General features: G+C 43.5%; 1 protein-coding gene and 1 long non-coding RNA gene across 7 annotated transcripts in view; one reads left to right on the top strand and one right to left on the bottom strand.

The window, feature by feature from the left end:
• HMG20A (high mobility group 20A) overlaps positions 1–27,557 on the top strand; it is a 90,057-nt gene extending 62,500 nt beyond the window's left edge. For 3 of the 6 annotated variants that reach the window (XM_059180305.1, XM_059180306.1, XM_059180307.1), the window contains exons 6-10: positions 801–832; positions 8,678–8,753; positions 9,458–9,673; positions 10,358–10,500; positions 13,821–16,266. In XM_059180305.1, coding sequence (XP_059036288.1) covers positions 801–832; positions 8,678–8,753; positions 9,458–9,673; positions 10,358–10,494 — 461 coding nt within the window. In that variant the 3' untranslated portion in view covers positions 10,495–10,500; positions 13,821–16,266. Of the gene's footprint in view, positions 1–800; positions 833–8,677; positions 8,754–9,457; positions 9,674–10,357; positions 10,625–13,820; positions 16,267–27,216 lie in introns of those variants that run through there. The other 3 variants (XM_059180310.1, XM_059180309.1, XM_059180308.1) reach the window with 3 other exon arrangements.
• Positions 98–27,687, bottom strand: LOC131835753 (uncharacterized). The gene is made up of 3 exons (XR_009355359.1): positions 27,551–27,687; positions 24,878–26,964; positions 98–440 (listed from the first exon to the last, which is right to left on the bottom strand). It is a non-coding gene; the product is annotated as an uncharacterized LOC131835753 (long non-coding RNA).

Below are 27,687 nucleotides of genomic sequence, written 5' to 3' on the forward strand. Positions count from 1 at the left end.
AGGAAATGTTTTTGTAGTTTGTTGTGCCTTATAGAGTGTCACAAAGCCTGCTGTTAAAGTGATGAATGTAAAAGACAGGTTCCCATCATTTCTCTATTCTACATTCACTTACAAACAGCACCTTGGAATTTTATTAAAATCACATTGTTCTCATTTAAAAATTTCAGTTGGATTTCCATAGCCAGTATCAAACAATTGACTGGTGTTCCACGACCCTTTTTGGCTGCCTGTGCATTTTTTCTAATTCCCGGTTTAGGCGTTTCTCTGCCTTTAAACACGTCTGTCTACTGAACTCCATACCTGCCATTCTTCAGCACCTCTAAGCCTTCATGCACCGTTTCTCCCAGCCCGCAGGGACCATCCTTGTCATCCATCCATTCATGTTTTCCTGTCCTCGAACAGTACTTAGTGAGCACTCCTGGGATGCATCAGGCTTTCACCTAGGCATTAAAGATGCTACAGTGAACAAGACAGACAAGACCCCAGTCTTCACTGATCTTTTGTCCTCTGTTAAATTTGCTCATCACACCATTCAAGTATTGCTTTAAGCTCCCTTTCTTCAGGAGACATTGCCAAAGAAGCCCCACCCACACCTAGTCTGTTGTGCAGACAGCCTTTGGCGTGCATCTCCTGTCCACTCTTTCACTCTGTTCTCTTCAGAGGTAGGAACTGTGTCTGCTGTTCTCTTGTGTCTGACTGTAACTAACTGTGGTGTGGTACAGTTGATTTCCTTGGGTTTTGTTATTGTTTTGTTTTGTTCTTCATATTAACAATGTTCTCTTATTCTTTCATATTTTTAGATGCGGCCCGGCAGGCAACTCATGATCATGAGGTAATTCCCTTTCTGTCTACCTATCATGTATCTATTTAAAATAATATTACTGTTTCTCATGCTATTGGACCTTTTTTTTTTTTTTTTTTTTTTTTTTTTTTTTTTTTTTTTAATGAATAACAGAATATTTCCTATCCCGTCATTTGGATGGGGTGAGTTGCTTTTGCTCAAAGATTCTTACTGTATGGCGGACACTTACTATGAGTCTGTCCTTGAACTACTGCCCCTAACTCTGGTCCTTTCTTGTGGTCCAAGAATTTTATTGCCTTGACACACTAAAGATGGCTGGGATTTGGAGCGAGGTGTGGAAATAAGGACCAGCTGAAAGCCATAACTTGGTCACAGTTCATCATCCTCAGATACCTCACTCTGACTCTCAGAAACTTGTGGTTCAAGGAATCCAACATTCAGTTAAAATGAACTATTCAACTGCAATGTCAGCAGAGTGCAAGTGACAGTATTTTGGTTCCTGGCTCACTGGCATTTACTTGTTTACTGGCCTTTTCCCCTCCATTTGGTTTAGCCTATCACCCATAGGATTTAGGCATGTGTGTCTTGACTATGCGGCAAAGAGAGCTTTAAATATATATGTAGCCCCAAGGTTCACATGTGGTTGTAAGAAAATAAACTTTTTTGGTAATTCCACACTTTAAAATGCTCAGTGACTTTTTGTCACTTTCCAAATCCCATTCAGCTCAGCGGTCTGAGTCTTCTGTAATTAAGTCCCAACTTCCTTTCTAAACACCTTAACTCTCACATTTCCCGTGTATATCTGTGTACTTAAAAACCTTTATTCCTTGGGCGCCTAGGTGGCTCAGATAGTTAGCCGTCTGCCTTCTTCTCAGGTCATCATCTCCAGGTCCTGGGATTGAGCCGCATGTCCAGCTTCTAGCTCAGCAAGGAGTCTGCTTCCTGCTTCTCTCCCTCTGCCTCTCCCTCTAGAGCTTGTACTCTCTCTCTCTCTCTCAAACGAATGAATAAAATCTTTTTTAAAAGAAAATAAAAACCTTTCCCACTCATTCTCTTCCACATGCGCCATCCGCTTCAGCCTCATGCCTACATTCCTATTCTTTCACAAAAATACTTTTCTCTCTCACTCATTTTTTCCACTACCCCTCCCCCATCATCCTGTTCTGCCTCACTGACTTCTAGCCATCCATCAAGCCCTGTTTCAAGTTCCATTTCCTCCTTCAAACTTTTCCTGTGCCCTCCAGCTTCCTTTAGCCCTCACAGCTCTCTGTATTTTCCATACATACTTAGCTGATGTAGCTAAGGTGTTGAGGTTACTCAAGTCCTTCTATTACTCACATTCTTGGACTGTATTCTTTTGGAAAGAAGCATGATCTAGTTCCCATCCTGTGCTGCCCCATACCACCTAGCATGACGCACTTGCATTGGGAAGTGTCCCATAAATTTTTTTTTCTCAAAACCCATTTGTTGAAGTACCAGTGGAAATTGACAGAAAAGAATTTTCTTATGTACTCTTGTGAGCATTTAGTTTTAAGAAATAATTTCTTCAAAATAATAACTAATTTATCTTTGACCTCTAGTTCTCATACATATTTAAGCATTGGTGACCTTGAAAACAGAGAGAAAACATTTAGATTCACAAGTTAAGCAGATTTATTATAATCCCTGAATTAGAAAATAAGTACAATAAAAGCATTTTATTCTTCAAATAAATCCTATGTAAATGTAGATATATGATGTCTCTGTGCTCTAATTAGAGTGAAATATTACAATTTTTTTTTACTTAAGAAACTGTATATATACTTTATATATAAAATTCTAATTGAATAGTGTTGCAAGCTTTCCATATTGCCAAATACTTGTATAATTACTTATTTCTCCTTTTATTTGTCGGTGCCCACCTACCAATATCATGAGATTTCCATACTTCTTTTTTCCTTATTACGTATCCTTTGTAACTTCTCTGTCCTTAATGGTTATAAAAAAGAACTTGGACAATAATCTAAAACATTAGATCTCACACTTTCTAGTCAACTACTAACTCCTTTCATCACTATGAATTTTGTTGGCCTAATTGTATGTGGCATTGTGTCTTCAGTAAGGCCCATAGTTTTAGTCAGGAAAGATTTGGTAGTTTTACTCAGTCACAGAAGCTGCTGCTGATGATTTGAGAAGTGAAGCTTTTTTTTAAATGAGGCTTTTTATTTATTAAATGAAGCTTCTTATTTTTATTTACATGATATCACCTGGTAGGAATTTCTGTGATTTATGAAAAGGAATCAGTCTCCATGTGATTTCCCTGTCTTAGGATCAGACACATGTTAAAGGAAAACAAGCAGAGAGTAGATGAAGAGCCACAGTCGTTCCTCAAATGTGTATACAGTAGGCTCTGTAAATCTGTCGGTTGCTCTCCCCACACCAGGTTAAAGCTCTCTTAACAAGGTTATTGACCCAATTAATGTCCCTCACTTTATCAGTTTTCATTTTTCGTTGATTACTATCTTTCCTAAATTAGGCAATTTCAAAACAATTGCAGTAAAAAAAAAAAGAACTGGTTTGAGTTTTTAAACATAGTTACAGAGTGATTTCCTTACATATACTTTCTTAGCATAATGCTTCAGAAAAGTAAGAAAGCACCACAAGTGAAAAGCAGCCACAGGGAAGCCCATGGAAAGGAGAAACTGAATCAGACCTTAGAGATGCCCCAGGTTTTGTGGGGGACACCTGGAGGTGGGTGAAATGGCTTGAGCAGAATTATGAGTAAGTTAATAAAAGAGCTGGTATCGCATAAAATACCTAAAACATCATAGATTCTAAGTACATGCTTATTTCCCTTTATTTATCCTGTTCGGAGTAAAATGACAAGTGTAGTAGAATAGTGTTCCAGCTCACTTCAGAAATATTAAGAACTTCAGAAATTCTCTGAACTGACCACCCCACCCCCCATTTTATGGGTGAGAAGAGTGATCTGCCCAAGACAGAAAAGAATTTCTGCAGAATCACTTAATGAATTAGAGGCACAGGTGTGAGAGAAATGCAGGCCTCAGTATCCCAGTCTAGCACTCTTGGCCACACCTGCCACACTGTGGGGAACACACTGGTGTTGCAAGTGAAAATGGGCCTGGTTGCTGGGGATGTCCCCAAATTTGTTGCCAGTTAAAACAAATTATATCATTTGTATACAGAAAAGAAACCTGTCGCATTCCTAACTGGAACTTGGATTCCGAAGACATTGTTACAACAGCAGGTGCTGGCAAGTGCGTGCCAGAGCTGCAGAAACGCTGACCTGAGAGCCAGTGGAGTGTTGCGCGTAGCAGTGGAGCACTCCGCCCAGTACACAGGATTGAGAGTGTTCCCTAAAGTAAAGGGCACTTGAGAGAAGCGTGTCACATTCTATGAAATTCTGGCCCTGAACCTAGATCACAGCAAAATAGGTTCCGTTCAGAAGAGCCTCTGTTCTCTTACTCTCCACTCCATGTATAGAATGAAAAACCAGGGCGCCTGGGTGGCTCAGTGGGTTAAGCCGCTGCCTTCGGCTCAGGTCATGATCTCAGGGTCCTGGGATCGAGTCCCACATTGGGCTCTCTGCCCATCAGGGAGCCTGCTTCCTCCTCTCTCTCTCTGCCTACTTGTAATCTCTATCAAATAAATAAATAAAATCTTTAAAAAAAAAAAAAAAAAAAAAGAAAAAAAAAAAAGAAAAACCAAAGTGAAGAGCGTTTTTGCTCCTCTCAGATCAAAAGGCAGCCCTCCAGACACAGGAGTCAACCTGTGTTACTCTCAAGAAACATCCCGCGTGAGGACCAAGATAGAAACAATAATTCTGTTTCTCCTTTAATTTATGAGAAATGACAAAATGACACTCAGCCTGAACAAATTAGACCCTTTCGATGAAGAGGTAATGAAATCCTTATGATTTTAATCCCTTGAGCGATCCTTGGAATAGCTTAAGTGTATCTGAGCCCCCAGGAGGATCCTCTCCATTCCCAGTAATGTACTCAGTAATGGGAGAGTGCTGATGGTTTTTATTACCACTCTTCCGTTAAGTAGAATTTCTGTTGCCTTTCAGAGACTGAACGTTTCATTTAATTGCTTTCGTGTTTCTTATTTTGCACTTTAAGAATTTGTACCAAGAGGCAGTGTGTTAATACACCTACGAGGTACTGTGCTCTCGCTTATGCAGTTAGCTCTGTTTGGGCCACTCTGGTGAAGAGGAGAAGAGAATTACCAGTCCGATGAGAGTCAGGGGACTTGGAGAGGGCTCTTGGTACCACGGTAATGGGAACCAAGCATCCCTCCCTACCCTTCTCAACGGCAGATATTCAGACCTGTGGCTAGGGGACTGATCTCATATGAGGCTGTGCGGTTAAGTAGGAGACTGAAAAAGGCAGGATAATAAAGTCTAAGACTAGACGAGGTCATTTGTGGACTTCTGTTACACTTTCTTTGTGTTGAAATTGTATGTCATAAGTGTTCTGCTTTCCTGTAGCAACCCGGCAACAGGGTTAAAGCGTTTGTAAGCCTGCAGAGTCGAGAGAAAGCCACCGTGAAATATGCCTAGGATCCCTTCTGGCACCAGCTTCCCTTGCCCATACTTTGGTTCTGTTTCAAACCACTAGGAACTAGCCCCAGATAGAGCTTTACATGTTGAAATGGGGGCTTTCACTGATAATTTTATTGTTTATTTTTAAATTGTTTAAATTATTTTTAAGTTGAAGTTTTGCTTGCCTTGTTTAAAGATAAAAATTAAGTGCTCTAAAGGACTTAACATTTTAGATGCCTCCCTTGATCAACTGCCATTGGCAGGCTGTTCACACAGCCCAGCCCACTGACAAGGCAGACGCCAGTATGAAAACAGGAGCTTGGCCATCAGAATCCCCTTATAGACTGTTAACTGCTTAGCTTTCTACTAGGCACCAGATCATATTTGTGTTCAAAGTTAAGAGACTAGTGGTGGCAAGAGTAGGGAAGATATTCTATCTCTGGCTTTAAATTTATTTTTTTAGCAGTGCCTTTAGATTTTTTTTTTTTTAACTGTTCTTTATGTTAGAAGGGTTTTGGAATCTTCAAATTTCACTAACGATTTCTTCAGTGCTCATTTCCTGCTGTTGTCTTTACCACCTTATATTATGCAAGATTTTGAACACTGTGCCTGTACACATAGGATTTATATTTCTAATGCTTTCAGATTCAGATTCACTATAGAAATGGCAGCCAAAGCATCTTGAAAGTGACTTTATCCTTAAGGGTCATCATGGGATATATTTTACAGTAATTTTGTGAGGCCTTATTTTTTTAATTTTATTTTTAAATTCCCCAAATTGGTGAATTAATTTTAGCCTTTGTTATTTTCTATCTCACATAATCCCTCGCTGTTCTCATTTTTAGAGCCTACTTATTTCTAACTTCTTGATTTTATTTTTTGTTTTTCCCTGCATTTGAAGAAAATCTAAAATGTCCCCAATTGTAGGCTGCCCCTCAAGTAAGTGCAGCAATAGTACCAATAGAATGCCATTGTTAGTGCTCATGGTTGGCAGAGTTCTTACTGTCATTCTGCAAACTTAGAATGGACAGCCCTATCTCAAAGCATTTTACATGCATAACCAACAGAAGCAACTGAAAAAAAAAAAAAACACCTAGAAATTCCCTTTTTCTATTCCTGCCTCAACCACTTGCACAGCTGTATACCATTGACCGTTCAAAGCACATAGTTGAGAAATGGCTTCCATATTCTCCATTAGGGAAATTTATGTGGAAGTTTTGTTTTTTTTTTTAAGATTTTTATCTATCTATAACAGAGAAAAAGAACACGAGCACAGGGGTATAAGTAGAGGGAGAGGGACAAGCAGACTCTGCCTTGAGTGCCAAGCCCAACTCGGGATTTGATCTCAGGACCCAGAGATCATGACCTGAGTCGAATCAAGAGCTGGATGTTCAACTGACTGAGCCATCCAGGCGCCCCTATGTAAGTTTGTTTTAAGATTTCTCATTGCACAATGATTATGCACCTAAGAGAACTGAATACTTAACGTACTTGAGCTCTTTAAAGGTTGATTCTAGTTAAAAGGTGAATACATTTCCCGCACACCTCCACCTGAACTGAGTACTGCGCACCCTACTGTTTCTGTAAGGAACACATGGCCTTCAGGTTTTACCTATTCAGTTTAGCTTCTGTTTAAGATTAGCTGTTTTGGGGGCACCTGGGTGGCTCAGTCATTAAGTGTCTGCCTTTGGCTCAGGTCATGATCCCAGGGTCCTGGGATTGAGCTCCCCTTCTCTGCGGGGAGCCTGCTTCTCCCTCTCCCTTTGCTGCTTCCCCTGTTTGTGCATGCTCTCTCTCTCTGTCAAATAAGTAAATTAAAAAAAAAAAAGTTACCTGTTTTATAGAATGCCTGTGTAGCTCAGTTGATGGAGCATGAGACTCTTGACCTTAGGGTCATGAGTTTGAGCCTCACATTGGGCTTAGAGATTACTTTAAAAAAAAAAAAAAAAAAAGGAATTCACAATTTTGTTAAAACACTAATTTGGAAAGATATATCCACCCCTACCTATGTGTAATACAGCATTATTTACAATAGCCAAGATATGGAAGCAACCCAACTATTCATCAATAGATGAATGGATAAAGAAGATCCACACAGGGGCGCCTGGGTGGTTCAGTCATTAAGCATCTGCCTTCAGCTCAGGTCATGATCCTGGGGTCCTGGGATTGAGCCCCACATCAGGCTCTCTGCTCAGCAGGAAGCCTGCTTTTTCCTCTCCCACTCCCCTTGCTTGTGTTCCCTATGTCACTGTGTCTCTCTCTGTCAAATAATAAGTAAAATCTTTTAAAATTTTTTAAGAAGAAGATACACACACATATATATACACATGCATACGGTGGAATATTACTTAGCCATAAAAAATAATGGAATTTTAGGGCGCCTGGGTGGCTCAGTGGGTTAAAGCCTCTGCCTTCAGCTCGGGTCATGATCCCAGGGTCCTGGGATCTAGCCCCATATGGGGCTCTCTGTTCAGCAGGGAGCCCGCTTCCTCCTCTCTCTCTCTCTCTGCCTGCCTCTCTGCCCACTTGTAATCTCTATCTGTCAAATAAATAAATAAATAAAATCTAAAAAATAATAATAATAATGGAATTTTGCTTTATGTGACAACCCATATGGACCTAGAGAGTATTATGCTAAATAAAAATAAGTCAGAGAAAGACAAATACCATATGATCTCACTTATACATGGAATCTCAAAAAAAAAAAAAAAAAGAAAAGACTAGACAAAAAGCAGAAACAGACCCCATAGATACAGAGAATAAACTGGTGGTTGCAAGAGGGATGGGGACAGAGGGATAGGCAAAGTGGGTGAAGGGCAGTGAGAGGTACAACCTTCCAGTTATGGGATGAATAAGTCACAGGGATAAAAGGTACAGCCTAGGGATTATAGTCAGTGCTATTGTAATGGCATTGTGTGGTGATGGATGGTAGCTACTCTTTGGTGGGCACAGCAGAATGTACAGACTTGTGAAATTACTGCACTGTACACCTGATACTAATGTAACATTGTGTGTCGACTCTACTTCAGTAGAAGAGAAAAGAGGGGAAAAGAATTAACTGGGTGCTTGGGTGGCTCAGTCAGCTCAGCTTCTTCCTTCGGCTCAAGTCATGACCTCAGGGTCCTGGGATCCAGCCTTGCATTGGGCTCTCTGCTCACTGGAGCATCTGCTTCTCCCTCTCGCTCTGTGCTTGCTCTCCCACTTTCTCTTAAATAAATAAAGAAAATAAAGAAAAATAATAAAGAAATTTTTCTTTAAAAAGTAATTCAAAGAAATAAAAATCTTTAAAAAGAAAAAAAAGAATTCACTGTTTTGTTACTCTTGATTTACAGAAAGAAACAGAGGTAAAGGAACGCTCTGTTTTTGACATTCCTATATTTACAGAGGAATTCCTGAACCACAGCAAAGGTAATTACCAAAGTATCATTTTGTGTTCCTCAGGTTTGTGACGGGGGTTTTCATTCTCAGGAGGAATTCGTTGCTCGGAAGGAGCGGCAGTGTTATTCTTGACCCTAGGACTGTTCTGGAGGGAGAAAACTCTTTCTGTTTCACTCTGTAGTAAGGGTAGCTACTCAAAAAACCAGTGAGGGAAAGCCACGCCAGTTTTGTCAAAGCTACTTTAGTCTCTGGATCAAAGGAAATAAATGTGCATCACTAATTCAGTTGCTTTCAGACTGTTAGCCTGAAACCCTTTGTATAAACAAAAGCTTACATGGGCATCCAGAATATAAAATAAGGGAGAGCAAAGCTGACCCCATTGCAGTAAAGATGGAGACCCACAGCTGTGCTTCCAGCCTCCCAGGATCTCCCTGTGAAAGCCCCTCAGGCTGCTTCTTGCACAATTTAAATAAATAAACAAACAAATACTGAGAATTGCAACTGTTCCTTGCAATCTTAAGTAGGAATATGATCAGCTTTAAGAATTAAAATAGCTCTGGGGAACCAGGCATTTTATTGCTGAAACTGCTATCTGGAAGGCTCTAATGAGACTAGGGAGTTGAGGTGGGGTAGCTAATTAGAGACAGCTGAGTAGAACTTCCTTGTAAGAGTCTTCGGGAATCCTCAGAGACTCCAAGTGCTCCATGTGCCCTCTGTGGGACGTGTGTCCTCAGCTCGGGAGGCAGAGCTCCGCCAGCTCCGGAAATCCAACATGGAGTTCGAGGAGAGGAATGCAGCCCTGCAGAAGCACGTGGAGAGCATGCGCACCGCAGTGGAGAAGCTGGAGGTGGATGTGATCCAGGAGCGGAGCCGCAACACCGTCCTACAGCAGCACCTGGAGACCCTGCGGCAGGTGTTGACCAGCAGCTTTGCCAGCATGCCGTTGCCTGGTAATGTCACCCTTACCTGGGCAATTCCGTGATGGGGGAGGGAGCAGGTGCTGTCTTGTGTTGGTGGTATCAGTGGGGTGAGGTCTCCCCACCCGGAAGATAATCAATAGAATAAGGGTTTTTGTTTGCTCAGAGGTTGCTGTGGGTCTTGTAACAGTATCTCAGTATTGGCTACAGTCATCCAAAATCTCAGGCTCTCCAGCCATTTAAATTTTTCTCCAATTATATTTTCATGTAATTTACTTTCCTTTCTATTAAGCTTAATTTGATATTCAGAATAATGAAAGCTGAGTAATAAATCCTGAGTAGAGCATTTTTCTTATACATGTCTGCTCGCTTTGTAGTTTTGTTTTGATGGGAAGAAAGAGGAAAATAAACACTGGTATTTTTTTATATCCTCTTTCCTGTGAAGGATAATCACAGCAGAAAGCTGGGAGAGTCTCTAACTTCTTGTTATATTACAGCTACTGGTATATACGGTAGAACAACTATATAGCCCGTCTTTTTATTCAGGTTATGTGGATTACGTTCATTTCTTTGAGGTCTCAGAGTCTCTCCCCCGAAATGAAAATCTTTTCTGTGGAGCAGACCAAGACCCCACACTTACTGTGGAGTCACTTAAGTGTGCTGTGGTTGAACTGAATAGGAAGGATTTTCTTTCTTTCTCTCCTTATCTCACTTCAGGAAGTGGAGAGACACCTACCGTGGACACCATTGACTCCTATATGAACAGACTACACAGTATTATTTTAGCTAATCCCCAAGACAATGAGAACTTCATAGCTACAGTTCGAGAAGTTGTGAACAGGCTTGATCGTTAGGGAATGGTGAGTGCTCACTGATGCAATACGTATGTGCCAACACGTCATCCAAAGTAAGGCAGTAGGCTTTCTCAGAGCTACTAAAACCCTAGCAATACATCAAATAAATGTGTTGGAGACTTGATTAAAACTACTGCTACATGGTTACTAAATATAGGAAATAATGTCAGAATAGAGTTCCTTCTCATGCCTGCCTCAGTGTGATTTAGTGGAAAGAGCATGATTTTTTTGCGGTTGAACCTCCATTCCAGCTTTGTTAGCTAGTCGCTGTATTCTCCGGTGTTGTTTCCCGAAGGGTTTTGAAGAGTGAATGAAAACTTAGAAGAAATCACCCCCAAAACAGCGCTTAGAACAAAATAAGTATCACTTAATTGTTAAGCTTCCTTTTCCCTGGAAAATACTAATGATCACTTACAACAGCAGTCACTGAGACATCGCATGTATATAAACCTATGTAAGAAGCTTTTCATTCAGCACTCGATACCAGAGTAACTATTGTATGTTAGATGTCACTGTGGACTAGCCTTACAGTGAAACAGCTATTGCCTGTTTAAAGAGATTTAGACTTTTTTAAAAAGGGGAAGGGGGACTCCTGGCTGGCTGAGTCAGAAAAGCACACAACCCTTGATCTTGGGGTCATGAATTCCAGCCCCACGATGGGCCCAGAGATTCCTTAAATAAAATAAAAAATGAAAAGACTTTAAATCGATTTAAAAAATAAATTCTCAGTAGGCAAAAAAGAGAGGAGAGAGAAAATAAGCCTTCTAAAATATTTTCAACAAATGACTAGTAGCATGTGTTATGTCCTCTTAGAAAAGAAAAAAACGTACATTTCCAGAAAGTCTCTGACCATATAAACTTTTTGGTGCTAATGATAGTCATCAGGTGTCATTTCTTTTTTTTTTTTTTTTCTTTATTTTATTTATTTATCAGAGAGAGAGAGGGAGAGAGCGAGCACAGGCAGACAGAATGGCAGGCAGAGGCAGAGGGAGAAGCAGGCTCCCTGCTGAGCAAGGAGCCCGATGTGGGACTCGATCCCGGAATCCTGGGATCATGACCTGAGCTGAAGGCAGCTGCTAAACCAACTGAGCCACCCAGGCATCCCAGGTGTCATTTCTTAAATAGAACTCGTATGTATTCACCTAAATTCCTAGAGCAAGTGTGCCCTGTAGTATGCCATCCCACCGAATTGACATCCCTTTGGTCTGCAGCAGACTTATAAACTGTGGAAGTCCTAAGACCATATGGTGAGATGGCCATGTTTGGGTAGAAAGACAAAAGTGGAAAGCAGGATGTGCTCCTTACAATGGCCAGTCATGGATTTGAATCTTTATTTATTTGTCCTGCAGGTACCTAAGCACACTCATAGACATATTCATATTCTAGTATGGTCTGGACCTTGAGCAAAATGTCTAAGAATAAATAAAACCCATGACTTTGTCTAATGAGGCAACATCTGCTAGCAGAGACAAAAAGCAGGAGTCTCTCCTTGGCCATCCCACTGGATGGTAACTGCAAAACAATTCATTATACTTTAGCCTCAGCCGTGCTCTGATGGGGAAAGGATTACCGTCCTTCTAGTGAGTAGCCAGATGGAACAGCCCGTACTTCTAAGAGATGGCTGGACTGCCTACAGAATAAAGAAATGGCATTACTGCTGCTGTTTATGAGAGGAACAGCTTGTAAATCTAGGCCTGGGATTTTCAGGAGCTCATCATCTTTCTCATTTTCACACAGTGTTTTCAATTAGCACTCTTGTAGGCTTGAAAAGAGAGAGCCGGGAGAAACTGTGGAAGATTGTGGAAGAACACAGTAATTGATAACATGGTGTCTCCTCACATAGGTATAGGGCAGTTATTACAAGTTTTGAGCCAAAAGTGGTTTTCTATTTTGAGCATTTTGCCAGTAAGACTCTCCTCGAGCTTTGCCTCTCTCAGGATATGAACTGTAGTATCGGCTTTCAGAGGTGTCGTGGAAAACCTAGAATGTTACCATTATCCTTGGTTTTCACCTCTGTTTTGCTTTTGGAAAAGAAAAATAACTGAAATGTGAACCGATTTTATTACTTCAGATTCTTACAATCTAGTCATGCAAGCATAACTAAGAGTAGGTAGTTCCCCACACCCCTCGAAACTGTTAAATGAAACAATTATGAAGACTGTGATTAATACTGGCTTGGCCTCATTATACAAATATGTGCAGACAGCTATGCCTGATGTGCCCAGCATTCCTGGTGCAATTAATTACTCTGACGTGAGCTTGGCCAAGTTTTCATCCACTGTCAGGAGCCAATGAGTGAAGGGAAGCCAGGGTTCTACAGTTTGGGGGAGCATATTAGAGCTGGAAGGAACCTTCAGAAATCCCAGCATTTTACATAGGAAGAAACTAGGTCCCGAAGAGGTGAGATTTCTTGCCTGAAAAATATCTAAGTAGATGAGTGCAGAATCCAGGACAAGAACATGTGTACCTAAATTCTGGTTCAGTGAAGTTTCTAAAACATTGCTATGAGGAGTCGGGGCAGGTGTAAGGGGAAGACACTAAAAAGCCTTGGAATGTGAGCATTAAGATAAATAGGAAGCAAATAGAAAAACTTACGATCCAGTAATTGTAATGTTACAAAATTTTGGTCAACCCATTTAAAAATCATTTTTAGAGACGTACAGTGAAAGACTTGCCCCAGCTGTCACCTTTCTCTGTGTCTTACTGGTACCTAGAAAAAAAGGAGGGCTGGGAGGAAACCATGGGGCAATTTCACACTGAGAGGTGACCAATGTCACATAAACTGTCAAAATCCATATGTTACTTGATTTCAGTTTAACCAAATGAAAAATATTCAGCTCTTTGAGGGAAAAAAAAAAAAACCCTTATGCAATTGCATTTAGCAATGTAAGAAAATGTATTGATCCTCTGCACACAATACATTTCTATATACATGCCAAGATTTTTAGATTTCTGCTTGAAGAAAATTGGTTTTGATTGATTATACATTCTTTGGGCTAAAATAGAGCACTAATTTTCCATCATCCGATTTGGCCCCGATGGTTGCTTTTCTGTGTTGGGCTGACGATTTTCCTACCTCCCTATTGTTGCTGAACTGGAGCTGGGCCACGTTTCATTGAAATGTTATCTAAAACATCTCAGTGAGCTTGTCTGTCTGCAGCTTTATGAGCTCTTTTGTCTACACTCACCCTGCTTCTCACCTCAACCCTACCAAAAATAGAACAGAGCTTTTTTTTTTTTTTTTTAACCCAGAGCCCTAACCTTTCTGATCAGTGCTTATTACCTTTTTGGTATCTTCATTGTTTTTCTCCCTCCCAATCCTACAGGTCTTAGAGCTCCATGACGTTCTGTAAGTGGTTTTACTTGTGAGGAATGAGAAGCCATCCATGGACCTATGAACTGAGTGGAGGCAGAGAGGGGGTACAGATTGCTCTGCTTGGGAAAGAACTATCAGTTAGGAGTTTAATGCCTTCACCCCGGGAAGCCATAGGCGAGAGCTGCTAGAGGAACATGGATACGCACTTCCTGTGGAACCGTCCTTGTGCAGCTTTGAAAGTGTACAGCCCTTCTCCCGGGTCTCCAGTTTCCTGGCATCTGCATTTCTTTCTGATAAAGTGGGTCTGCATAGATTCTGCCGACCAGCCGCCCTGACCCTGACCTCTCCTGCAGCAGGAAGGAAGCCTTCTCATTGCTTCACTTCACATGGGACCCTTTTCTCAGTGGCTCCGGTTTTCTTACCTAGCTGTCACTTTTCTTTTTTTTTTTTTTAGTACCTTTGAGGGTGATGTTTTATTTCCTTCACCCTCTTCAGGTTCGACATCTCCATTTTCTGACCTCTGGGCTCTGTTGCTCAGCAGGGCTCTGAAGGAGAGCTCCTCTCATTGGACAGGCCCAGGCTTCTCCCATCATTGTCCTGCTGTGACTCCAAAGAAAGGAGCTTCTTGTCGACAGTGCCCTGTGGAGCAAGGCTGTGTTTCCTATCCCACACGGTGCCCAGTGGGTGCCAGCCCTCACCAAGGCTTTGTGATTGCTGCCCTGAAGGAGAATGCTCTTTCCTTCCTCCTTGCTACTGCCTGCTGTTTCCTAAGCACTGCTCCTGCGCAGACACTGTCTGGTCCCAGCCCCAGCAAGGCTCTTCTGTTCCCATCTGTTGGCAGTGTCTTATGGAGCATTTTTTGCTAAGGAAAAGGTCATTGGCAAACAGGAGAGAACGGGAAAAGTAGTTTCTCATTTGGCATTAAAAACAAAAACCCAAAGTTTATCATGAGTGAAACCTGAGGGAATCCCTGTCTGCTCTAGGTACAAGCATAGGGATGGGTGGAAATGTTCAAAATCGTCTCTTGAGCTAATAAGCAAGGGCACAGAGGGATTTGTCTTCCCTCTGTAGCCACAACTGCAAAATCTACATCAAAAGGACAGGCTTCCCTTCCTTTTCCCCTCTTAGGAAGTGATTCTTTTTTTTTTTTTAAACACCAAAAGGGAAGACAGCCTTCTGGTTCTCATCTCAGGGTTTTGCTGTGTTGTGTTTTGTTGCTCTAGAGTGCAAGGCTGACAGTTGCAGCTGAGATCTTTGGAACCAAAGTGGCACATGCTGAGCCCATTGTCTAGGCACCACGCCACTGAAGCAGGTGGAAGTGTGTCCCCCTCACAATCTGCTCATGAGCCAGGGTACAAGCCAGAAACCCCCTGTCGGGCTGCTGCACCATCCTGTCTTCTCAGCATCTCCTTACCTGATTTCTTTATTATCCCAAAGGAAATAAAATAACAACAAAAACAACCTTGTTAAAAAATGCCATGTGAGCACATGTCAAATTTCCACGCACTGAAGCCTACACACAACTGCCTGGCAGTTTCTTAGAATAAGAGCCCATCTATCTGTCGCCATAAGCCTAGCCTGCTTTGTTCTGTGCTTTCCTGTGTTCCTGCCCTCACCTGCTGTTCTTGTCACTTCCCTCAGCCTCCCTGCGTGCTCAGTCCAAGCTAGAATAGCCTGTGTGTGGCAGAAGGACAGCTAAGCCAGTTCTGGAAGTTTGTATCTGCCTTTCTGCCAGACACTTTGTCTCCTTTTTCTTTCCTCCTCGTATTTCTCTCTGTTTCTCCTTTGTGTCCGTTTTGTGCCCCTTTGTTAGCAGCACTGTTGACCAGGAAAGGCTGTAACTTGGTCCAAAGATTATCATTCTCAAGACTCTAGCAAGGACATCCGACATTGACTTGAGATATTTGCATATTCAGGAATACCCCAGATCTTGCCTACACTCTGAAACCATTTTCACAAAATACGCAGCCTGCTTTCAAAATCCTGCCTCTCCCAGTAGCTACACACCTGACTCTGGTGGCTGGGATTCAGCCACCACAAAACTGTCCGATTCTGTAAAGCAGGTCTGTGTTGTTCAACCAGGAGGTGGTGAGTGAGGTTACGGGCTAACGCAGTACCTAATTCATGTTCCCCAATAAACTTGTAGATATTCTAGCACACGTATAGGTTCTTCTCCAGAAATAACTTGTTGCCTGTTCAGTGTTACAGATCTTTTTTTTTCTTTCATTAAAACACAAGGAGCAGCTGAGGAAAGTAAGACAAAGTGTTTTATTTCTGACAACATTAAATTTTAGGGGAAAAAATTTGTGTATATGTGTTTGGAACTGTTGAAATGCCAAGTTTTCTGTACAAGTGTTTTTGTAATTAAACTTTTAGATTTTCTTTGTTTTTGAAGAAGTTGATATGCTTGCTTGACACTTGCCTCATTAAAACTTTTCTATGTTGAATCCACCTCATTCAATTTTCCCTGCATTGTAATTGGAAAAAAAAAAAAAGTCCTACCTCTGCCTTTTCATCTTAAAGACTTTGTCAACTCCACATTAATCATCAAGACTGTTATGCTTTTAAAACATTAACACATTCATTTTGCTAATTGCTTATTCAAAATGTGTCTTAGCCTGTTTGAGAGTTCAACTCTTTTAATGTATGTTGTAACAATACAATGAGTTGTAATTCATTTTAATGTAGCAGTAGTGTTCTGGAGGCTACGTGAAAGAAATCTGATGTTGTTCCTTTTGACAGAAGAGATTACTTGTCCTTGGATGCTTGCTTTTAAAAACAACCACTACTTAACCAATCAAAATCATTTTTAAAGGAAAAACTGTCACCTCTTTCCACCATGCTTTTAAAATCCTAGGGGCGAGAGACTCTGGCTTTTAAAGCCCGCTGCTCTCCAAGGAGCCAGTGGTGTTGCACTGGGCAAGACTTGCTTTGCTCCAGCTCCAGTTTCCTCTTCTGACAGAACACGTGCCTCACAGCTCTCTTACGCTGTTGTTAGAAAGCTAGAATTAGGGAACAGAAGTGACTGTGCTTTGGAGGACACAAAGACTGGGTTCCATGAGTGTGGAAAATTACTGAGCCAACTCAGTTAGGATGGGGCTTGACTCTATGCTTAACAGAAACCCAGATCAGCAGAAACTTGAACAAGAAATGCGTCTCTGTCATGGAAAAGTATTCCGAAGGTTGGCAGTCCAAGGCCAGTGTAATGGCTCCTGTCTGCACCACAACATGGTTCCTTTCTCAGGGTCACCTCGTGGTCCAGAATAGCCTCTTGGCCATCAGCTGTCATTTGAAATACCAGGCAGCATGAAGAAGAAAAGAGGGTGAGGACAGCATGAGCAAACCCAGCTGAGTCAGCACCCTTTAAAGAGTCTTCCTGGAAATCACACTCAGCGTTTCCAGAACTCAAGTCACGTGACAGCAGCTCGCTATAAAGGAGGCCAAGAAATGTCACCTTTCCTTGGACATTACTTTCCCCAATGATGTGTGAGTTACAATCACTGAAGAAGGGGAAAGAATACAGAGTAAGCAATTAACGTGTTAACGCCGTGCACGCACCAAAGCCAGCCCTGCTCTGTCAGTGAGCAGGGTGCCTTATACTGCCTTTGCCTCTTGGCCATCTGAGAATTGGTCCTCTACTTCCTTGGGACCCTGCCCCGATCCCCCACCACCAAATAGCGAAAAAGCCAAGACCTAGCTTCAGTCTGAGTTTGCCTTTCCTGTTCCCACCTTAGCTTCTCCCAAACCCCTCGACAGCTGGTGGCCAGCCCTGTTTGGTAAAAGTCAACATAAACAGGTGGTATTATTTCCCCCAGTTGTTTGTTCCCTTTCTCGAACTGCTCAGCATCTGCTGGATTGAAACAACACCAGGATAAACTTTCCCTGAGGGTGGGGGAATTGAAGCATTGCTTGGCAGAAAAGCCCATAGCTACTTCCTGCCCTCCCAAAGAATTTCCTCCCTTGCAACTGAGAGTTCCCAGCCAAGGGCTTTTTCTTTGTTTCGTTTATTTGCCTTTTGACACATACCCTGCCCTCAGAATCTCTACAGAAATAAATGCTAGCTCGTGTGCCAACTCTGGACTGAAAGAGCAGGTAAAATGTCAGTGCCCATCTCATCCAGAAACCATTTCAGTGTGGTGTTCACGGGAACGTGTGTCTACGGGGGAAAGCTGCTTAAAAAGTTCCAACACGGGGCACCTTGTATTAAAAGCTTTGATACAGGTAAATAATTTTGGGAGAGTGAAAGAAGTGCTTGGTTCTCACCGGACAAGAGATGATTTTTCCATAATGGCAAGAAGGTTGGCAATGGGGAGTGGATCTGAGCCTTGAGGGATCTGCATCTTAACTAATAAAACTCTTATCTGAAACATAAATATAAAAGTCTAGCTGATAACCATCAAAGAGTTTCTCTAGTAGAGGTTGAGAGAGCCGGACAATAAGAGTGGCTGGATTCATTGTAACTTAGATGAATGGTTTTCAAAGTGTGCTTTTGACTTATTAATAGACCATTAAATCAAGTCGGTCAAAAACATTTTTTTTTTTTAAATAAAATGAACAGAGGGGCGCCTGGGTGGGGCAGTTGGTTAAGCGTCCGGCTCTTGATGTCAGCTCAGGTCTCAATCTCAGGGTTATGGAGTTAAAGCCACTTAAAAATTAATTAGTTAATTAAAATGAAGAGAAACTGTCAGAATACATATACTAAGGGTAAGTATAATTTTGCAAAACTTATTTTCCCACTTGAATTCATACACATGTGCTAGGTTAGAATATAAAATAGGTTTCCTACCAACCGGTCAAAATAAAGACCGAGACCTTGACATTTCACTACCTCTGAAATTGGATGGACTCGCTGAGTTCTAGTTTGCTGGGCTCTGCAGTTTTCTACTGTGTGACCTTGGGCAAGTTGCTTAAACTAGTCTGCTTTCTTATCTGTTACACAGATATTTATAGTTTCTATTGTGTAGAGTTTTAGACGGATTAAATTAGCTAATCCATGTAAAACATTTAGTACCTATCACAGGTAGACACCTAAATGTTAACTGTTATAATTCGTAAGATTCAAGGGAAATGAGAATATTTAGGCATACATAGGCCAAGCACTCTCCTCTGCCTTTTACATAAATTACGTCATTTAATTCTTCCCACGACCTTATGGAGTAGGACAACTGTACCCACTTTACATGTATGAAAATTAAGACGCAAAGATGGTAAGAAATTTGCACTTGGGAAGAGACAAAGAACGGATTTATACCCAAATAGTTCTGACTCCACATTTCTCAGTAGCCAGACTGCCTTAGAGATATTTAATGAGACTGACCCGAGTTCAGAGCAGTGGCATAGTATGGTGGGTGTGAAAACCAGAATTAGACCTAATCGTCCAACAATATTTGCTGAATGTCTTTCTTTTGTCAGGAGATACTCTAGATCCCTGTCCCCATGGAGTTCACATCCTGCTAGGGGAAAAGAGACTATAAACATAACCTAACAAACTCCCATCAGCTAGTTGCCAAGATAAGCTGAAATGCTACAAAATAACTAAGATAGAGGAAAGCCTTCTCTGAAAAAGTAACGTTTAAAGGCAGACCCTGCTGATTCCAAGGAGCCAGGCCTCTGAGGACTTAGGAAATAAAACAGCCAAAATCCTGAGATAGGGATGAGCTGTGGGATTTCAAGGAAGAGAGAAAAACCCCAAAAGGCTGGATGGAACAGAGTACAAGAGAAGCAGAGTGGCTTTGAAGTTGCAAGGTAAGCAATACAGAATTGTGTAGAGCCTTGTAAGGTGTGATAACGAGTTCAAATTGTGGGCACCTGGGTGGCTCAGTTGGTCAAGCGACTGCCTTGGGTTCAGGTCATGATCCCAGGGTCCCGGGATCGAGTTCCGCAACGGTCTCCCAGCTCTGTGGGGAGTCTGCTTCTCCCTCTGACCTTACCCCCTCTCATGCTGACTCTCTCTCTCTCAAATAAAATCTTCTAAAAAATTAAAAAGTTTAAATTGTATTCTAAGTGGCTGTGATGAGAGCTCTCACAAGTAAGCCCCATGTTATTCAAGCCTCACTCTGGCCGCTGTATACCGAACTGGGGAGTCAAGAGCAGAATCAGAGAGGCCAGTTAAAAGATTGGCACAGGGGGTGCCTGGTGGCATCATCGGTTAAGCGTCCAACTCTTGATTTCAGCTCAGGTGGTGATCTCAGGGTCATGGAATCCACCCCTACATGTGCTCACACACTCACTCTCTCAACATAAATAAATCTTTAAAAAAGGAAGAAGATGGCACCAGAGTTCAAGGCAGAAGTGACAGTAGTTTAGCCTGGAGTGGTGGCAGTGCAGACAGAAAAGAGCAGACAAATTCAGGATATATTTTCAAAGTGTAAGGGACAGAAGTTGTGAGGAAAATGTGAAGAGTGAAAGAAAAGAATTAGGAATAACTCCCTGGGAGGGGCGCCTGGGTGACCCAGTCAGCTGAGCATCTGGCTCCTGATTTCGACTCAGGTCATGATCTCAGGGTCGTGGGATTGAGCCCAGGTTATTTTGGCTTGAGCAACTGGGTAGTGCCATTATGTGAGATGGGATATACTTAAGGTTGGGACGTCATGGAGGAAATATGGAAAGTTCTGTGTGGGACTTGCTAAAACCAAGAGTCAACCAGCAGATTTGCCCCCGAGCAAGATACAAGACACTTTGATCCCTCTCCACTAAATGCTTCCTTTTCAGCTCAGTCTGCGGTTCCGTGAGGTTGCAACTTCAGGTCAGTGTTTGCTAACATTCCTTCCAGCCTCCGCGCAGGTGCACATACGGAGATCCAGCTACTCAAGCCGTTTGTTGGACTATGAAATGAAGGAACGGTCTCCTTTTTAATTCTTCAAGCTCCTTAGGAAAAGAATTTTTCAAACCTTGCATTTGCATTTGTTTAAGGTTGGCATAAAGCAGCTGAATGTTCTAGGATGTAAAAATCATACCGTAACCTGATGGCTAGAAAATCCTGGGGCAAGTAATGGAAAGCGTCTGCTTGAAGGAGACTGGCCAGTATGTTTGGCGTCGTTCAAAGAAGGGTAATGTGAGAAGATGTCAGTGATACAGCCAAAAGGTTTATGGACTCAGCAAATGGGTTCCTGCCAGGAGTGCTTTTGCTATCTTCAAGGATAGACATTAACTCAAGGCAGCTGGGTCCAGGCACTGGAATGTAAGATAATAATCTATTTTCCTTGGGGCTGGTTTTTTTTTTTGGGGGGGGGGGTTTAAGATTTTATTTTTATATAATCTCTACCCCCAACATGGGGTTCAAACTCACCACCTAGAGATCAAGAGTTGCACGCTCCACCCACTGAGACAGCTAGGTGCCCTTGGGACTGCTGTATTTTTTAAGGGGGATTACGCTTATCTAGAGAAGTTCTTAGTTTTTTTGTTTGTCTGTTTTGTTTTGTTTTTGAAGTTCTTGTTTTTGAGGACAAACTAGTGTGGCCGTTATGGATTTTAGTCACCCCCTCAGGAGAGTGAATATTTTAGATACAGTCATTCATTCAAACATTTTCCAAATACTATGTGTTTAGGGTTTAAAGCTGAGGACGAGGTCTCCTCAAAAGTTCACAATGTAACAAAGAGTAAACATGAAAGCTGACTACAGTAGGAACTGATAAATTACCAAATGGCTGTAAGCAAACTGTTCTGGAAAATACAAAGGTTGTGTCCAGGGGATGTCAAAAGAGAGCTTTACCAAGATAACAGTTTGAGCTAGTCCTTAAAGTACGGTTGACCCCCGGACAACAGGGCTTTAAACTGCGTGGATTTTTTTCAATAAATGCAGGATAGTACTGTAAATGTATTTTCTCTTATGATTTTCCTAGCGTTTTCTTCTCTCTGGCTTGTTTTATTGTAACAACACAGCATATAATATATGTAACATAAAATATGTGTTCATCGACTATTTATGTTATTGGTAAGACTTCGAGGCAAAAGTAGGCTATTAGTAAAGTTTTGGGGAAGTCACACTTCCATGTGGAGTTTTGACTGCTCAGGGGCCGGTACCCCTAACCCCTGGCTTTGTTCAAGGGTCAATTGTAGTTCTTTAAGAGAAGCTAAAAATAGAACTGGAGATATGAGTGCATTTTTGATGCACTCAAGTAATTCCTAGAACACAGGAATCCAGGGACACCTGGGTGGCTCAGGTGGTTAAGCAACTGCCTTCAGCTCAGGTCATGATCCTGGAGTCCCAGGATCGGCTCCCACATCGGCAGGGAGTCTGCTTCTCCCTCCCACTTCTCATGCTCTATCTCTCTCTCAAATAAATAAAATCTTAAAAAAAAAAAAAAAAAAAGAATCCAGTGTACTGATTAAAAAATAGAGAAAGAGAAAGATTTTTTTGAAAATGGATTATAAATTGGCCTTGAATGCCATACTAAGGGACTTCGTTTTATTTGCCCAGGGCAAGGCATCAAGGCTGTTTTTGCAAGACAGTGATGGGAGATGAAGGAAAACTCAATCAGAAGTTCTTAACATGTTTTCTGCCATGAACCCATCCTTGCAATCTTATGAAGCCTGTGGATGCTTCTCAGAATAATGTTTTTAGGCGCAGAAAATAAAATATGTAGGATTACAAGGAACACCAACTATACTGAAATACAGCTATGAAAATATTAAACATGAGTTACACAGGAATACTTGTGTTTCTTAAAGGATTAAATAACAATGTAGCAGCAGCTCTAATAACCACCATAATTTTAAAGTAGTAATGATCACAAATGGTATTTCAACGTCTGCAACAGCTGTGACATGGTGTAAATATCCATACTCCCGCCAGTGGCCACGTCACAGGGCCTGCCAGTACTGCTGGGCTCCATTCCCAACATTTCAAATTCCAAAAAGTGCCAAATTTCAGTTAGAGGTTTATGAAAATCAAGAAACACCTTTTCTCCCCCGTTCGTGTTTGCAGTTCTCAGTCCTTGCCGGACTCCTGAACTCAAAGCTCTGTGGGGGAGAGGCCGGTTAGCAGGCTGTTGAATAGGCAGGACAAGAAGCAAAAAGAGCCTGTGATGGGGGGAACCAAGGAACAGGAGGGAGAGACATTTCGGAATTTGACTCGGTTTCTCCCAACCCTCAGTGAGGGACTCCTCAAGGTAGAATCTGGGGGTAACACGCGGTCTCGCCAGACAGGATTAGGAAGGCATAAACCGTTAAAGGAGCATCAATTCTCGCAGCAGCTGATCAGGTTGTGTATAGTTTCATTCGCTGGTTCAATTAGTATTTACTCCCCTCTGTGGCAGGGCAAGGAATGCAGCCAAACAGACCTGGTTCTTGCTTTCACGGAGCTTACTGTCTCTTGGAAGAAAACGATTAAGCAAACCAGAGTCGATAAGCTATCACCAATGGGCTCAAAAGGAGGAAGACGGGGGTGGGGGTGGGACTTCTGCAGAGCCTGCTGGCAGGGAGTAGGGACCTGTCTTAGACCGTGGGGTCAGGGAAGACCTCTCCAAAGAAGTAACTCGTAAGATGAGACCAGAGCAACAGGTAGGACTTAGGTAAGAAATCAGGAAGAGAGCATGAAGGCCAGCCTCTGTTGGTGCTGGAGAGGGGCTAAATGAAACTCAGGGGAGGGGAGTAGAGAGAGCTTGGGGAAGGGGGCAAAAGGCAGAAGGGAGTTGGACCACAGGAAGTCTTTCAGCCATCCTAAGGACTTTTGGGGATTGAGTGCGGGGGGACACCACTGAAGATCTCTAAGTGGGGAGTGATAGAATCCAGTTTGTGGTTTTCAGAAATTCTCCCGACTGCTCTCAGAAGAGTGGGTTGTAGGGAGCAAAGCACCAAAACAGAGAGGGGAGGTGTGTCTGTGACTGAACCCCGGGAGAGATGCTGGCGGTGGGAGCTCCCACTGAGGCTGGGACAGAGAAGAATGGAGGGGAGGAGAGGCTGCATGAGCACAGTGAGTGACAGCTAGCGGTGGGAAGGAGGGAGGACAGAGGGCAGCTGTGCAGGAATCTCCAGCTTCAAACAGATCCAGAGAGGCGCCGTTGGTGGGGATGGACAGTCTGGAGAAGGAGCAGACGGGGCAGGCAGGAATGTCTACAAATCAGAGATCTCCGTGGGCACATTCATCTGAGATGCAGGAGGCTAGGTGCTAAATCAACATCTATAGCAACAATTCTGAAGCTTAAAGATAGGTCCTGACTTGGGGTGACTTTTACTGAAGACCCCTAAGGACGCACTCAGTGTCAGCCCCTTCGTCTCAGATCCTGGCACTGAGCTACAGGCAATAAGTCAGACCCTGCCAACCTCTACCATCCTGACTAAAGACTGCACTCTGATTCTCAGCCCCACTGTCAACTCTGACTATTTCTTTGTTCTGCCCCTGATACCAGAACAGCAGCGGGACCAGGTGCCACTTTCTAGGCAGCTTAAGTCAGGCGGTTTCTCTAAAGGTGTTCAGAACATTGAACTTGCAGAGGTTTCTCTCGAGGGATTTCTGCAGGGGGAGCTTTGCATCTATAAAGATGCTAAACATCCTCACGCCTTCCAGTGAATTACTGTTTGTTTCTCACGGCCAATTTTATAGCAAATATGATTGGGATATCTACTGATGGTTTCTTAGAACCGGAAGAAAATAACAGGACATACCAAGGGAATTGCAACTAAACATGCTAACGACAGAGAAGGGCTGTAAATTTTAGAAAATTGTAAACTGTGGTCATGCAAAGAAGAGGTTTCACTGTACCCTGAAGATGTGACCCATGGCTAAATGGGGCCAAGATTAATCATGTCTTGGTCTTATACATAAGCCAAAGGAGCTTTTCTAAAGATCATGCCTATTAAAGCAGAGAAGACTTTTCTGGAGGTAATACCATAATGAGCTCCAGGCATTTAATGAGAGACAAGTGCTATTGTTAACGGGGTAACCTTCAGCATCTAATCTGGAAACGAAGCGGGCCTGCTCGCTCTGCAAAATGAGACCCCAATCCAGTCCACAAGATGAAGAGGACACTCACATTTCTAGATGCTCGGATGCAGGCAAAACTGAAATTTTCCAGATGAGGGAGAAAGGCGTTTATTTTTGTTTTTATAATTAGGAAAGGACGTTACCTGTTAGGAGCAAGGCCCTGACTCCAGGCTGCAGACCCAGAGGCTTCTAAAGGCAGTCAAATAAAAACAGCATTCAGGAACGAAACAGCCTAAGGAGCTTGATGGAGTTTCCCCAAAACCTCCGAGGAATAGACAGCATTCTGGAGAGAGGAGACTTGGCTTCCATCTCTGTCACAGCTGCTGTCTTCAATGAGGGAAACTGCCTGGCCAGAAAAATATCACCAGGGTGACCCCAGAAAAAGAGCCATCTCACCCTGTTCCCTTTTCTCCAGCCCCCACAAGTCTCTTGTCTAAGCATTTATGTTGTGTCAGCTCTCACTTTGCTATCCACTAGAAAGTTCCAGGATGCAAGCCTGACCCTCCTTCCCCCAAACTGTCATGTGGACAGGATACTGCCTCACGTCCTGGCCTCCGCTGCCACGTCCTGCCCCACTTGCTGCCTCTGGCTTCCTCTCGCAATCCCAGGAGACAGAAAGCAGCAGGGGCAGGAAGGGAGCTAGCAGGGTCTCAGGGGCGGAAACCCTCTGGATGCCTGAGCCCCAGCTGGTTTGCCCTGGGCCTGCCTTTCTGGGTAGAAGCAAGGGCAATCTCCAGCTTCCCCCAAATGTCCCTTTCTTATACCTGCAGCAGCACAAAACAAGCCAGTTCATTGTGTTCTTGGATATAAATATTGATTCTAGGAGGTGTTAACATTCTGTTCATAAAAGAATGTAACACATTTCTCCCACACCATATTAGACTGATGTGTTGTTTGGCCAAGAGAAGTACAGATTGCTGGCTTCTGCGGGAAAATGTGGACATTTAAATGCATGCAGCTTGCGGACGTCTAGGGAACATTCTGGGAATAGCAACCAGGTCCCTTCCCAGGCTTCGGCTCTGCCCTCCTCCAGCCAGTCTCTCCTCTCCCTGCTCCATCGTTTGCAAATGTCACCAGCATTTCTAATCGCTTGCCGTATGGGAAGACGCTTTCTTAGAATTAGATCTTCTTTCCCAACGACCTGGAAGACCTGAAAACGTGGGCAGTTGCTCTCTTCAGGAAGCCCACAGGGGCAAGGCCAAACATCTTTAGCTTTCTTCCCCTGGGGGAAAGATCTGGGAGGTCCTGCTCTTCTGTTTTCTTATCCCCCCTCCACGTGGGAGGGAAGGGCAAAGGCTTCAGACCAGAGGTGGTCCCTCCAAGCATTCCACCCGGGCTGAACCAAGCCCAAGACTCCAGTGTGCTGGCTGCCTTGGCAAGGCAAATTCCCCACATTCCACCAGTGCTCTTGAGGGGGAAACTGAACTAATGAGAAAGTGGAATTCTTGATGTGTATTCTCGCTCACTCGGTGCCAGCACGTCTCACACGGACAGATCTTCATCCAACATTTCATAAGAGAGTGGTAGAGCCCATTTCCAGATGTGTGGGAGAGCTGCCCGGGACAGGAGGCTGTTGGGAGAGCCAGCGCCCTCTGCTGCCCTGGCCAGGAAACACCACCGCGGTGCGGAGAGACCCGGGGCTCAAAAAAGCCTGCGGCTCTGTTCAAGCCCACCGCAGACCCACGCTGGTCCAAGGAGGGCCTGCAGCTCCTTGCTATTCAAACGCTGAGTCTGCAAGGAGCTGGCTTCCCTCCGTCTAGCTGGCTCTCTTTATGTTTTGTGCTTTTGAACAAGCCAGAAACGGAGAACATTTATAATAAAACCCCAGCCTCCCACAGTATCCTCTGGTCCTGTGCCCGAGAAGGTGCGGATCTCTGGTGCTGCTCCTGCCCGTGAACCTGGCCAGCAGGCCCAGGCAAGGCAAGGTGAGGAGGGCAGCCTGCCCAGGGAGAGACCTCCCGCCCATCAGCAGCCCTCCGGCCACACCCTTGCCTAAGATTGATTGCAGCTTCCAGAAGCCTTGCCGGCTCCAGAGGCTTGCAGCCGAGGGGAAGTTGCAACTGCCTCACTCAGGCACACTGGCATCTCCAAGGGGCCTCCAGAGCTGGCACAGCCAAGAGCCTGGCTCCGTTTGCAAGCTGAGACCGAGCTGCCGCCCCCTCTGCTCACTGCCTGCCAAGACAGCGATGCAGCCGTGGGTCTCGGGCTGGCTCCAGGGTAGGGCTTGCTGCTGCAGGAGAGACAGAAGAGAGAGAAGGGGAGACAAGGAGAGAGCAGTCCTGGTGAAAAATGCTGTGGACGTACTCAGGTGGGAGTGTGGGGAATCTGGTGAACTGAAAGCCTCCTTGGTCAACCTTGCAGTTTTGCAAAATAGCACAGAACAGTCCATTTTGAGTTGGGGGCGGGGAGCAAGGTTTTTAATTAATTTATTTATTTTACTTACTTATTTTGTTTTGTTTTGTTTTGTTTTGTTTTTTGGCAGACCGACCTCCTCCCTGCTGGGAGAAGAAACACCCAACCCCCTCGAGCCAACCCCTAACAACAACGCCCTTCTCTCTCTCTGGGACCAATTTCCAGACTGCACAGCGGTCCCCGACAAGGTCAATGAGCCGGAGTTGTAAGCAGAAGATCTTTATCTATGTGGGAAATAGGAAAATCATTTGCCTGATAAAAGGAAATACGATAAATAGCCTTGAAATTCCTGGCTGCGTTCCCCCCCGGGGCCCCTCCTCGGCTGGAGAAATTGCGCGGGGCAGGAGTCCATGTGCTGCTCCAGCAGGTTTAAAAATAGCACACAGCACACAGCCCTCTCTTACCTTCCAGAAAGACTTCATTACCGGATCCTCAGCCCTGAGCCCGCAGAGCCGCTGCCGGCGCTCTCCTCTCCCCTTGCTGGGTTTTCCTTTGTTGAAAGCGGTCAAGCGGCGCGCACAACGCGTTTTACTCCCGGGCC

This window comes from Mustela lutreola, chromosome 7, assembly GCF_030435805.1.
Source record: "Mustela lutreola isolate mMusLut2 chromosome 7, mMusLut2.pri, whole genome shotgun sequence".
NCBI lineage: Eukaryota > Metazoa > Chordata > Mammalia > Carnivora > Mustelidae > Mustela > Mustela lutreola.